The sequence below is a fragment of the Aquila chrysaetos genome (genome assembly GCF_900496995.4).
Source record: "Aquila chrysaetos chrysaetos chromosome W unlocalized genomic scaffold, bAquChr1.4 W_unloc_2, whole genome shotgun sequence".
NCBI lineage: Eukaryota > Metazoa > Chordata > Aves > Accipitriformes > Accipitridae > Aquila > Aquila chrysaetos.
In genome coordinates, this window is record NW_024470322.1 from 3,373,770 (window position 1) to 3,387,003 (window position 13,234).

General features: G+C 52.5%; 1 protein-coding gene across 1 annotated transcript; it reads left to right on the forward strand.

The window, feature by feature from the left end:
- The first annotated feature begins 3,071 nt into the window (after positions 1–3,071).
- LOC121232925 (histidine triad nucleotide-binding protein 1-like) lies at positions 3,072–8,427 on the forward strand. Its single transcript, XM_041121422.1, is given in 5 exon segments — positions 3,072–3,243; positions 5,429–5,691; positions 5,693–5,722; positions 7,155–7,259; positions 8,085–8,427. Coding segments are annotated over 5 exon segments (735 nt in total). The 3' UTR covers positions 8,250–8,427.
- The last annotated feature ends 4,807 nt before the right edge of the window (positions 8,428–13,234 follow it).

Here is a 13,234-nt window from a genome sequence, read left to right on the forward strand (position 1 = left end):
TTAAGGTTGTCAAAGGCAGTAATCTGGTCAACATTCCATTGCAAGGGTTCTGCTTGATCCTGATGTATACTGTTGAGGAGGGGCTTTGCTAATTCTCCAAAAGCAGCAATCCACGGTCTACAAAATCCTACAGCTCATAAAAAGTCTCACACCTTTTTTTTGAGATTGTGGCCAAGGAATATTTTGGATTGCTTGGATGCGATCTGGGGATAAAAATTGAGTTCCTTCTTCTAAGATATATCCTAAATGTTTCATTTTTCATTTACAAAATTGGAGTTTATAATGATAAATTTTGTGACCTTTATCAGCCAATGCAGTCAATAACGCTAGAGTATCGATTTTGCATGTGTGGGAGTTGGGACTAGCTCATAATGAAGACTCATTAGTTACAGTATCTCACCGGAACTAAACTTCAGAGGAATTTAGAGCTGCTATTAGAGTGTAGCTGACTATAAAGAATGATCTTTAATTCACTTAGCTCGCTATACTGAGGGTCTGTTTACAGTTGGAAAATGTTATAAGGAGAGGTGTAAGGAAGACTTAAAATTATTAATTGATATACAATGAAAAGGAGATACTAAAAAGTACAAAGTCTCTGTGGAATCGAGTCTTATCAGTGTTCTTATACTTGCATCTAAAGTAAAAAAAGGAACATGCTGAAATGAAAGTTGGTTTAGTATGCACTTGGTTCTATGACCATGGGCCCCTGTTTGTGGGTCAGCGTCTGCTTGGGAGAGAGGGGATCCACCTCACTAAGCGGGGCAAAGGTATTTTTGCCAGTAGGCTAGCTGACCTCATTAGGAGGGCTTTAAACTAGGAATGAGGAGGGGAGGGAGAGAGTAACCAGCAGCCCTGCGAGGCAGCGACGGACAGGGTCACTGAGCAAAGCGCAGGGGTTGATGTGACAGGAAGGGATCACAAAATCACCAGAACGGGGCTTAAGCAGGGTCACCTCCAGCATTTGCATGTAAGCAAGGAAGTGCCTACAAGGCACCATTATGGAGAAATCCCCAAAACCCCTTCTGGGGAGTCAACATGCTGGGGGTGCCTCTCTGAAGTGCCTGTACACTAACGCACGCAGTATGGGGAATAAGCATGAGGAGTCAGAGATGCGTGTGCAGTTGCAGGGCTACGATCTTGTTGGGATCACGGAGACGTGGTGGGATGGCTCGCGTGACTGGAGTGTTGCAATGGAGGGCTACGGGCTCTTTAGGAAGGACGGGCTGGGAAGATGAGGAGGGGCAGTGGCCCTTTTATGTGAGACAACAGCTGGAATGCATGGAGCCCTGCCTGGAGAGGGCTGATGAGCCGACTGAGAGCTTATGGGTAAGGACTGAAGAGAAGATGGGTAAGGGTGGCATTCTAGTGGGTGTCTGCTATAGGCCGCCCGACCAGGAAGAACAAGCGGATGAGGCCCTCTACAGACAGATAAGATGGGAGCAGCCTCGCGTTCGCAGGCCCTGGTGTGGCAGTACACTCCCCCCACCTCCCAAGCCGGAAACAAAACTTCTCCAGGCAGGGAGAAGAGGAAAAAAAACCCTAAACCCTAGAGGCCGCAGGTTGAAATTTGAACTGGCCAATCGAGACGTGCCAGGTACACAGAGGTGACCTTCTTAGCCAATAGCGATTAAATGACCACAGATCAGATTCGACAGGGGTAGAAATGGGGTCCCGCCAGAGGACATGTTGGAATCAGTCCTCCTCGGAGCAGCGGGTCTGCAGTCAGGGGCTCCCCCTTGGGTCGGGGCACCGCCCGAGGTAATTCCTCGAGGGAGAGAGCCCTCATCATCTTTTAGGTGAGCGATATGCGCGTTTTGAGTCATCATTTTTATATCTTAAGGATTCTTAAGTCAGCTGTGTAGTATTAATACTCTTTACATCATTGAGCCTGTGGTTTTATAAAATGTTACCGGAGTTCCAACTAACTTTTGCTGAAGAATAAATCTGAGCTTTAACACCTGTTGGATTTGATTGTGCGTGCCTCCGTAACACCTGGTCCTCACGGGGGACTTCAACCACCCCGATATCTGCTGGAGGGACAACACAGCAGGGCATAAGCAATCTAGGAGGTTCCTGGAGTGCATTGACGACAACTTCCTCACCCAAGTGATAGAGGAGCCAACGAGGAGAGGTGCTCTGCTGGACCTCCTACTGACCGACAAGGAGGGGCTCGTTGGGGATGCGAAGGTCAAAGGCGGCCTTGGCTGCAGTGACCGTGAGATGGTGGAGTTCAGGATCCCGAGAGGAGGGAGGAGGGTAAAACGCAAGCTCACGTCCCTGGACTTGAGGAGAGCCGACTCTAGCCTCTTCAGGGATCTGCTTGGAAGCGTCCCGTGGGATAAGGCCCTGGAGGGAAGAGGGGCCCAAGAAAGCTGGTTAATACTGGAGGGTCACCTCCTCCAAGCTCAAGAGCGGTCCATCCCAACGAGCAGGAAGTCGGGCAAAAATGCCAGGAGGCCTGCGTGGATGAGCAACGAGCTCCTGGCCAAACTCCAGCACAAAAAGGAAGCCTGCAGGGGGTGGAAGCAAGGACGGGTAACCTGGGAGGAATACGGAGACATTGTCCGAGCACGCAGGGCTGAGGTTAGGAAAGCTGGAATTCCCACCTGGAATTGAATCTGGCAAGGGAGGTCAAAGACAACAAGAAGGGCTTCTATAAGGGCTTCTACTTAGTGGGCATGGTTGAAGGTTGGACTCGATGATCTTAAAGGTCTTTTCCAACCTAAACGATTCTATGATTCTGTAAGTACATAGGTGACAAAAGGAAGGCTATGGAAAAATGTGGGCCCTCTGCTGAATGAGGCGGGGGGACCTGGTGACACAGGACATGGAAAAGGCTGTGGGACTGCAGCGGCCCCTTCTCTCCCTTCCCCCCCCTGCCGGTACCTGCCGCCCTTTCTCTTCTGTCCTGGGACTTCGAGGTGACCTGCTGAAAGAAAATGGTGTCCACCTGCCGCAACTGCAAGGCTGCGGCTGCAACCCAAACAGAAGCACTACAGCCTACCTGTGCTGACGTCTCCCCCCAAACAGACCTCCCAAGGACTGATATAGCTGTCTAGACCTCGGGCCGCATGGAGCTCCAGTACCTGGAAGTCCCCCTAGCACCCGAAGGCAGCGGTGGATGTCATAGCTGCAAGCGTGCCCAGCTGGAAGATCTCCTTGGACAAGTAACTATGCTACAAGAGGAGCTCGACAGGCAGCGCGGTATCCGGGAACGCGAGCAGGGGATCGACGCGTGGTATCGTACGCTGTCCCGGGCTGAGCGACAGCCTGCCTTAAGGCTGCGCAAGAGGAAGGTAAGCCTGAATCCAACCTCGAGCTGACTGATGCAAGGCACTCACGAGATGAAGGAGACTGGACGCTTGTCTGTGCTTGGGGTAGAAGGAAGAACCCTCCCCCATCTCCTGAAGTGTCCCTACATAACAGACAGGATGCTCTGGGGTTGGAGACTGAAGACCATGTGAGTAACGGACAGGATCCAGAACGAGCCAACCATGCAACGCTGACCCAACCACCCACCCGCATTAGAACCAGCGCCGCCAGAAAAGCACGCAAGGTATTAGTAATTGGAGATTCCCTACTGAGAGGCACCGAAGCACCCATTTGCTGTCCAGACGATTTCTCTAGAGAAGCCTGCTGCCTACCAGGAGCTCGCATTCGTGGCGTCACTGAGAGGCTGCCGAGCCTGGTGAACCCTGCAGATTATCATCCGCTCCTACTATTCCACGTAGGGTCTGGCGAGGCAACTTAGAACCCTCCCAAGAGACTATATGTCCCTCGGAGCAATGTTAAAAGGATCGGGAGCACAGGTGGTGGTCTCCTCTATCCTCCCAGTCAGAGGAAGGGGTCCAGGAAGGAGGAGACGAATTGAACAGGTGAATGCCTGGCTGCGTAGCTGCTGCCACGCTCAAGGTTTTGGCTTCTATGATCGCGGATCTACCTGTGAGAAGCCGGGTCTGTTGGGAGCTGATGGGATTCACCTGACCAAGCGGGGCAAGAGGGTCTTGAGTTGGAAGAGTTGGAAGCCACTGTGCAGAAGGAGCAGAAGGGAGCTGGCAGCTCTTTAAGGACGTTTTTCTTAGCGCACAAGAGCTCTCGATCCCCATGCGTAAGAAACCAGGCAAGGAAGGCAGGAGACCAGCATGGCTGGGGAAGGACCCTCTGGTCGAGCTGAAGCGCAAGAAGGAAATGCATAGGCAGTGGAAGCGGGGACACGCATCCTGGGAAGAATACAGGGATGCTGCCCGGGTGTGTAGGGATGGGATCAGGAAAGCTAAGGCACAGCTGGAGCTGAATTTGGCAAGGGATGTGAAGAATCATAAGGAGGGCTTCTACAGGTGCGTTGGTCAGAAAAGGAAGAGTAAAGAAAACGTACGCCACCCCCACCCCCCTCCGATAAAGAAGACGGGAGATCTAGTGACAACCGACATGGAGAAGGCTGAGGTACTCAACGACTTTTTCCCTCCCTTTTCGCTGGCAACCACTGTTCCCACATCTCTCAAGTCCCTGAACCTCAAGGCAGGGACTGGGGGAACAAAGTCCCTCCCATCGTAGGAAACGATCCGGTTCGAGACCACCTGAGGAACCTGAACGTACACAAGTCCTGCACCTGGGGAGGAACAACCCCATGCACCGGTATACGCTGGAGGCCGACTGGCTGGAAAGCAGCTTTGCAGAAAAGGACGTGGGGGGCTCCTGGTGGACACCAAGTTGAACGTGAGCCGACAATGTGCCCTTGCCACAAAGGCGGCTAAGGATATCCTTAGCCCGATATAGAGGAAAGCAGGGTTTATGTATGTTACAATACAGTTGTGTCGACCAATCAAACTGCTCACTATCCCCGGGGGCACAGGGCACCACAGGCCACCCTTGGGCAGCTTTGGGGGCACTGCCTATTTTTCTAAAAGCCTCCTACCCAGCTTAGCGCAAATCCTATCTTGATCTGCCCTCCAGCCCTCAAGCCACCAGTGCTGAACACACGCTTTGTATTTTATTTTCTCCCAGGAGGCGTGCAGCTTAGAAACGTCTGCAACTGGAGCGGGGCTTTCAGGGAACAATTTAGAGCAACTTCTGTTGGTTCTGCGAAATGTTCTGAAAAGTTAAGGCCTGCCCTGCCCTGCCCTGCCCTGCCCTGCCCCGGCAAAAGCAGTCATTTGACCGGAGGGAGCAGCACCAAAAAGCCACAAGCACGTTTGGGGTGGACTTGATGCGGTAATAAATAACAAGAAATAGTACTTCTAGCTACAACAGCCTCTTCTGAGACCTCGTTGCCCGCCCGCAGGGTCGCAGCACTACGCGGCACAGAGCACTACGCGGCACAGATCCCTCCGCGGGCTCGCCCGACGTCGTCTCCCTCCGCGCCCCGGTCGGATCCCTCCGCGCCCCGGTCGGATCCCTCCGCGCCCCGGGGGCACGCAAACTCCCTGAGCCCCGGTAAGCGCCAGGTCGACGAGGGCGGACCCGCCAAGGGGGCGGGGACAAGCGGCAACGACAGACGAGACAGCCAATCGAGACGCGGGATCGGCCGGCGGCGATCTGGCGGCCCAATGGGCGCCGCGGAGGGCCTGGCCGAGCGGAGGAAGCGCGGGGGCGACAACGGGCGCTGTCGTGGCTGGCGAGATTGTTGGGGCGCGGGCCGCCCGGCCCGGTGGCGCCACTACTGTCTTCGGAAAGATCACCGGCAAGGCGCTTCCCCGCCAACGTCATCTACGAGGACGAGGAGGTAGCCGCGGCTTTGCTCTGTGCGCGGTTCCTCTTCCCTTCCCCCCCTCCCCCTCCCCCCGCGCTCGCAGGCACCCTGAGCCGAGGACCCGTTGCGCGGTGCCCGGGAGCGCGGCAGGGCGGGTGGCGGCGTTGCTGCGGGTGGGTGGGTGGCTGGAGGGACGGGGGACGGACGGGGCCTCTCTGGGTTGTGGCGCTCTCTACTGCACCATCCCTAAAACGTCGCGCTTCTTCGGTACCCCCCCCCCGCCCCCGGCTGCTGCGGCGCGTACCGGGTTGCCGGTGTTGCCCGGCTCGCCTCGGTTCCCAGCCCCACCGCGTCGTGTGCGTGCGCGCGTGCGCGTGCGCGTGCGTAGAGGAGGGCCTCTGACGGTAACGCACTTGGTGGCAGCCGCAGACGTCTGCCGCCTGATATCCCTTTGGCACTGCAAGTCGCGCAAAGTTTGCTGCCGAGGGATGGGAGTGGTCCTGCCTCGTGTGGGATGATAGTCTTGAAACCAGAGTAGCGACCGCGATGAGTTAGTTCTGCATAGGAGAAATGCAGGTCTCGACGTGCCTCGTAACAGCATTATAGAGATTTCACAGCTCTGCTGTGCTAGGCTTTGGTTCTGAACCCCCAAACTGGATTATTAAAGCAAAGAATTACAGCTTTTCTTATTTTTCTTAACAAAAAGCTAGAAACCGGTCATCCTGCGGGCTGCAAAAGCTTCCCAGATCTTGTTTCTGTGGTGAAGTGGGACCGTGATAACAGCATGCTTGCGAGGTTCGCGGATGCTGGTGCACCACAACGTGCTAGGAACTAGAGTGAGCTGCTTAGACTGTGGGGAAAAAAATGCAGCCGTTGCCTACACGATGTTAACTTTAAGTTAGTATCCCGTATAATTTTGTTATTAAAATGCTGAAGATTAACAGTTAGGGATGCCTTCTGCTTTTGAAGGTAGGGTTTATGTGCAATACAGAAGACAGGCTCGTACTAGGCGCTTGCAGGCTTCCTGTGATTATGCTTTTGTTCAATACTTGAGCTCCCTGTCGCGTGGAAAACGAATGGCCGCTGATCTTCCACTTCACCAAACTCTTTGCTGGTTCAGTTAAGCCGTTTGTCTCCTGCCTCTGTGGTGGACCACATCGAATAGAAAAACTGCTTAGGAAACGATCAGCCCAAATTGAAACATACTGGAGGTCGCTAATCTGAAGTACTGGCCCGTCTCCTTGCCCCCATCATCTTGCGTGCACTTCTGGAGGGGGCTCTGTAAATATGTTGTATTTTGTGTATAGAAAGTATTAATATCGCGTAAGAAAAATCAACGTTTCGGCTTGCGTTTGGGGTATCTGGCAATCTGCTTCTGTACGAGTTCAGTGGGGCGTATTGATTTGCTTAAGCTATTGCCTTTCTCTGAAGGCAATTGCGTTTTAACTGTTTACTCTTCCTCCAGCGCCTCGCGTTCCATGATCTTTCGCCCCAAGCTCCGACGCTTTTCCTAGTCACGCCTGAGGAGCCAATTATCGGGTTATCTGACGCAGAAGGTTCTGGTGAATCTGTAAGTACTGCGGAAGCTTTCTGTGGGCTAAACTGTACCTGTAATTAGTTCCTAATTTACTAGACTCTCTCTCCCATCCCCCCTTTTCCTCTTGATAGGGCACACGCAGTAGGCTATTGTGGGTTTTCTGGCGCTATAATCTTTTGCCTCTAGCTTGTAACGGAGTTGAGCTTTTTGACTAAAAGTAGCGATATAAAGCAACGCTCCTCCCTGGGTATGTACTTCTGGTGCAAAATGCAGCGTTGTTTTGGAGCGCAGTCTGATGCCTGTCGTCGTGGTTTAGAGTAAGAGTAGTAGTACTTCCTCTAATACGGAGAAGAGGGCTTGGGGTTTTTGGCAGGTCAGGGGTGAGGAAGGGCAAAGCTGGTTGAGAGGTGCTGGATGCTTCGCTCTTGGCTGTGAAAGTCAAGTTCAAAGACTTTGTAAACCCACGCAAAAGGCAGCCTAAAGTTTCTTTTCCACCAGAATTGCTTATGTTGCCTGAAGATATAATGGGGGCTTTAACCCGGAGACAAACTTAGCTTCTGTGGCCGTTTTGTAGTCCGTTACTGTCCAGCTTGAAAAAAATTGCGTGGCTCTTCCCTCCCCCCCCCCCCCCCACACACACAGTGTGCATAATCGGTCTTTGTAGCTTTGCTTGGAAAATGTCAGTTGCAGGCGGGCGGACAGACGGTAATTTGAAGCGCAACGGTTGAATTGCTAGGAATTGGCTACCTGGTTCCTCTGGGTGGTTCTCTGCTCTCAGTCCTTCCCTTCCTGCCCTCTCCCCTCTTTGTGTGTGGCTTTTTATTTTATTTATTTGTGGGTTTGTGCTTCCTTCTCCAGCTTCTTGGGCATTTCATGATTGTTGGCAAGAAGCGTGCTGCTCACCTGGGCCTGACCAATGGATTCCGGATGGTTGTGGATGAAGGGCCCGAGGGCGGGCAGTCTGTCTGTCACGTACATCTACATATTCTGGGTGGCCGTCAGTTGGGCTGGCCGCCTGGCTAAGATTTTTGCACCGCAAGAGTTGCTGCACCTGTACAAATCGCCACTGAATGGATTTCGTCTGTTGCCCGTCAGTCTAGTAGCCGCTGTTGACGTCTAATTTTTTGTGACGTGTGTCTGTGGAAGGTAATAAAAGCTTTGAGCAGCAGTTGCACAATAAAGATTTAGCATGGGGATATCACCTCTGTCTTGTGCGTCTTACTGAGGGAAATAGTTCTGCAAGTTAAAATGGTGTCTCCCCGGAGTGTAAGTATGTGGAACGTTTCAGTCTGTTAACAGTGTTCTATAGACAGATAATGATTTGCCCAGTCATTGGAAGCGTGATGCTGGAACCGCTTAGCCGTCTCGTGCGTCGTGCAGGAAGCAAACTCTTAGCTTTTTGGAAGTGGTACGCAAATGTACGTAAAGCCAGCGTAGGCTGCTGCTAAAACTTTAGAAAATACTGTATGTGACGCTACAGGCATGCCGTACAAGGGTGGTTTCGGCACAGTGCGATGCGGTGGAAGCATCCAACTCCTGTTGGAGCGCTTTATCGATGGCTGTGTGCTAAGGCCCCGTTGATATCCCTTTTCTGGTGCGGAGGGATATGGTAGGAGAAAAGAGTCGGTCCGAACGGCAGCTGTGGTGCTTCCATAGCACAGTGGAATATCTCTTGTGTCAGTTTGGGTCAGCTGTCCTGGCTCTGTCCCCTCCCAACCTCTTGCCCACCCCCAGCTTACTGGACTTTGGGGGTGGGGGTGGTTGGAGAGACAGCCTCCGTGCTGTGGGAGCACTGCTCAGCAGTAGCCAAAACATTGGTGTGCTATCAACACCCTTCTAGCTACAACTACAAAGCACAGCACTATGAGGGCTGCTATGGGGAAAGTTACCTCCATCCCAGTGTGGCAGGTACGCCCACCCCGACAGGAAACGAAACTTCTCTGGACAGGGAGGAGAGGAAAAAAACCCCAAACCCTAGAGGCCGCAGGTTGAAAGCCGAACTGACCAATCCGACACGCGTCAGTACGTGGAAGTGTTGACCTTTTGGCCAATGGGGAATAAAACAACCACAGATCAGATTCGACAAGGGTATAAATGGGGCCCCGCCGGAGGACATTTTGAGTCAGTCCTCCTCGGAGCGGCGGGTCTGCAGTCAGGGACTCTCCCCTCGGGTCGGGATGCCGCCCTAGGTAACTCCTCGAGGTTGAGAGCCCTCATCTTTTAGGTGAGCGATATGCGTATTTTGAGTCATCATTTTTAGACCTTAAGAATTCTTAAGTCGGCTGTGTAGTACTAATTCCCCTTACATCATTGAGCCTGTGGTTCACTAATGTTATCGTGGTTCTAACTAACTTTTTTACTGAAGAATAGATCTGATTTTTAACACCTGTTGGATTTGATGGTGTGAGCCTCCGTAACATTAAATTGGCGTAGTCGGCAGGATGATGTTAATAGAGGAATTATTACGGAGGCACGGCTGTAGCCCTTCTCCCCCAGGTATGGAATGGGCGAAGGAGAAGTGGTCCGACCCGGCAGCGGTCGTGGAGAGAATAGAACGATGCCGCGGAAATAGTCGAGATGGCAAAGGCGAAGGCAGTATGTGTGCCATCCTAGGCGCCTGCTTGATTCAAGCGCAAAACCAAAATAATGATTCTGACAGACTGGCAAAGGATAATTCTAAAAAGCAACGGGAAATAGGTTGTTCGAAGGCGGAATTGAAACGAGAAAAGGAGCGGACGCGTCTATTAGAACGAAAGATTGAAATTATGCTCGCGCAAGCAAAAAAGCCCCCCAGTGTTACCCAAATCTGAAAGTTAATTACGGGCACGGACCCTGAGGATTGGGATGGGGACATTTGGGGAGACTCTGATGAAAACAGCTCTGAAGGGGTAGAGGAATTGGAGGAAAGGGACGTGCGACCCCTTATTAAAACAGAAAGGCACACGGGTCCGCACGGTGGGAACCCCCGAGCCGCTGTCCGCACGACCCCTTGGACGGTGGACGGGACCCAAACTCAGTGAATTACAAGCTAAGTTTTCACACAAGCCGGGCGAAACCAAAACTGAGTATTTGTGGAGAGTTTCTTGAACTGGGGGAGATCGGATACTATTGAGTGATGACAAAGCGAGGGGTTTCTGGGGACCGGGAGTGTTTTTGAGTGACGGACCGGCGGGTGATCAGTCGATAACGTCCCGAGTAGCCTATTGGGCTGGGGGTGTGGACCCCAAGGAGAGAGGAGAACCTGTTACTATCCGGGTAAAGGGATTGTCGGAGGTAACGGAGGGAGCGCAAGAGGCGGCCTGTGTTCAGGCCATGTACGACAGAGGGCAGCAAGGGATAGCGATGGCTGTACCGGTGGCCCCCCGCCACCCCTTAGACCCCTTATTAGAGGGCTGCCGGATGCTTTAAAAATACACGTCCAGTCCCTCAGAGAAAGAATTCAGGGGGCCATTGAGCGTAATCAGCAGAACCCGCCCGCGCACGGGATGACCTGGGCGGAAGTACTGCACAGCATAGTAGTTCACGGGCGCGAGATGGGATGGGCGGAGCCGAGCGGTGGCGCGGAGGGTAACAGGAGGGTCCGGCAAGCCAGTCGTAAACGCCGCCCCGAACGGCCTCCCCCCCGGGAGCCTGAGCCTCCTTCCCGGGGTCGGCCGGGTCGGAACTACGATCCCGGAAGGAATGATCTCTGGCGGAAGGCACTGGCACTGGGGGCGCCCCGAGCCGTGCTGCACGGGCAGGCCGCTGACGGCATCCGGAAGCTGGTGGAGTTGCTGGAGGGGAAAACTAGAGACCAAAGGGAAGCGCCAGCAACCCCGCCCCCTCGGGAAGAGAAACTGAACCCTTTCGCGGCACTGCGAGGGGAGTTGGAAGGGCTAAAAAACTAGAAGTTGCGGTCTGGGGTTCAGGCCGCCCAATGCGCGTGGTGAATTCTTGCCAATGGTCTGCTGATAAGGAGCCTTATATACACATTCCTGTGGGTCCAAGGCGGATAAGTTTAGAATTTTTAATTGATACGGGAGCCCAAATTAGTGTTTTAAACAAACGACAAGCTAATGAGCTAGGGATTAAACCATCGAGAAAGACTATAAACATAATGGGAGTGACAGGAGCAGCAGAAAAATGTCCCATAGCTCGAACTCAACTTTGGCTACCTGGGGAAAAGAGAATGACTGCTGTGGAAGTGGCTTTGAGCCCCTATGAGGGAAATATACTGGGATTCGATGTGCTGGCGGGCAAACAGTGGTACCTACCCAATGGCAGGGTGTGGAGCTTTGGGGGCAGAGGGGCAGGGGCTACCCACGTGAAAACGTTGCAGGTTGCTCCTGCACTACCGCAATCTAAGGTAACCCGTGTCTCTCAATACCCGCTGCCAGCCGCTGCCAAGCGGGGTATTTCGGAAGCAATTACCGATCTTGAGAAGAGACAGAGCACAAGTTGTCGTGCTTTAACCCCAGCCAGCAACTAAGCACCACGCGGCCGCTCACTCACTCCCCCCCCACACCCAGTGGGATGGGGGAGAGAATCGGGAAAAGAAGTAAAACTCGTGGGTTGAGATAAGAACGGTTTAATAGAACAGAAGAGAAGAAACTAATAATGATAACACTAATACAATGACAGCAGTAATAATAAAAGGATTGGAATATACAAATGAAGCACAGTGCAATTGCTCACCACCCGCCGATCGACGCCCAGTTAATCCCTGAGCAGCGATCCCCTGCCCCCACCCCCCCAGTTTATATACTAGATGGGACGTCACATGGTATGGAATACCCCGTTGGCCACTTCGGGTCAGCTGCCCTGGCTGTGTCCCGTCCCAACTTCTTGTGCCCCTCCAGCCTTCTCGCTGTCTGGGCATGAGAAGCTGAAAAATCCTTGACTTTAGCCTAAACACTACTTAGCAACAACTGAAAACATCAGTGTTATCAACATTCTTCTCATACTGAACTCAAGACATAGCACTGCACCAGCTACTAGGAAGACAATCAACTCCATCCCAGCCGAAACCAGGACACAAGTCGCATACATTCCCCTTATAATTCTCCTGTTTGGCCAGTCCGTAAACCGGATGGGAGGTGGCGACTAACAATTGATTATAGGAGATTGAACAGTAATACCCCACCATTAACTGCTGCTGTTCCGAGCATAACCTCAATAGTAACGGCAATACAGGCCGCGGCCCACCCATGGATGGCTGCTTTAGGTGTCAAGGATATGGTTTTTATGATTCCCCTAAGGGAAGAGGACAAACCCCAGTTTGCCTTCACTTGGGAGGGGACACAATACACCTTTAATCGGCCTCCCCAGGGATAGAGGCATTCCCCCACTATTGCCCACAATGCTTTAGCCAAGCTTCTTGATGCTGTGGAAGTGCCATCAGGTGTTCACATATATCAATATATAGATGATATCCTAGTCGGTGGGGATAACAAGGAACAGGTAGGGCAAGTGGCTGAGGCCACCTGGAATCTGTTAGTCAAGAATGGGCTAGACATTCCATCTTCTAAATGTCAAGGTCCTGGACAAGAAATTAAATTCCTGGGGGGCATGGTGGATAGCTGGAGCAGTTGCGGTACCCGACGACACTCTTATCAGCTTTTGAAAAGGGACAGACTCCGGGCAATAAAACGGAATTACAGCAGCTGCTAGGTACTTTGGGCTACTGGAGAAAACATATACCAGGGTTCTCAGTGATTGCCCGGCCTCTCTATGACTTGCTCCAAAAGAATAGGAAATGGGATTGGACTTTGCAACATACGGAAGCCCTTAACACTTTGAAAGATGAGCTTAAGGCTTATCAGAGACTAGGCCCGTTGCACCCGCGAGACCCGTTAAGGGTGGAATGAGGATTTGCCGCACATGCTTCGTACTGTGGCGTGTTTCAAAAGGGACCGCAAGGACCAGCTAGGCCTTTATTATTCTCTTCCACTTCATTTAAGGAGACTGAACAATACTCAGATTGGGAAAAAGGGGGTCCTTTCCCTCACTAGAGCGGTTAAGGAGGCTGA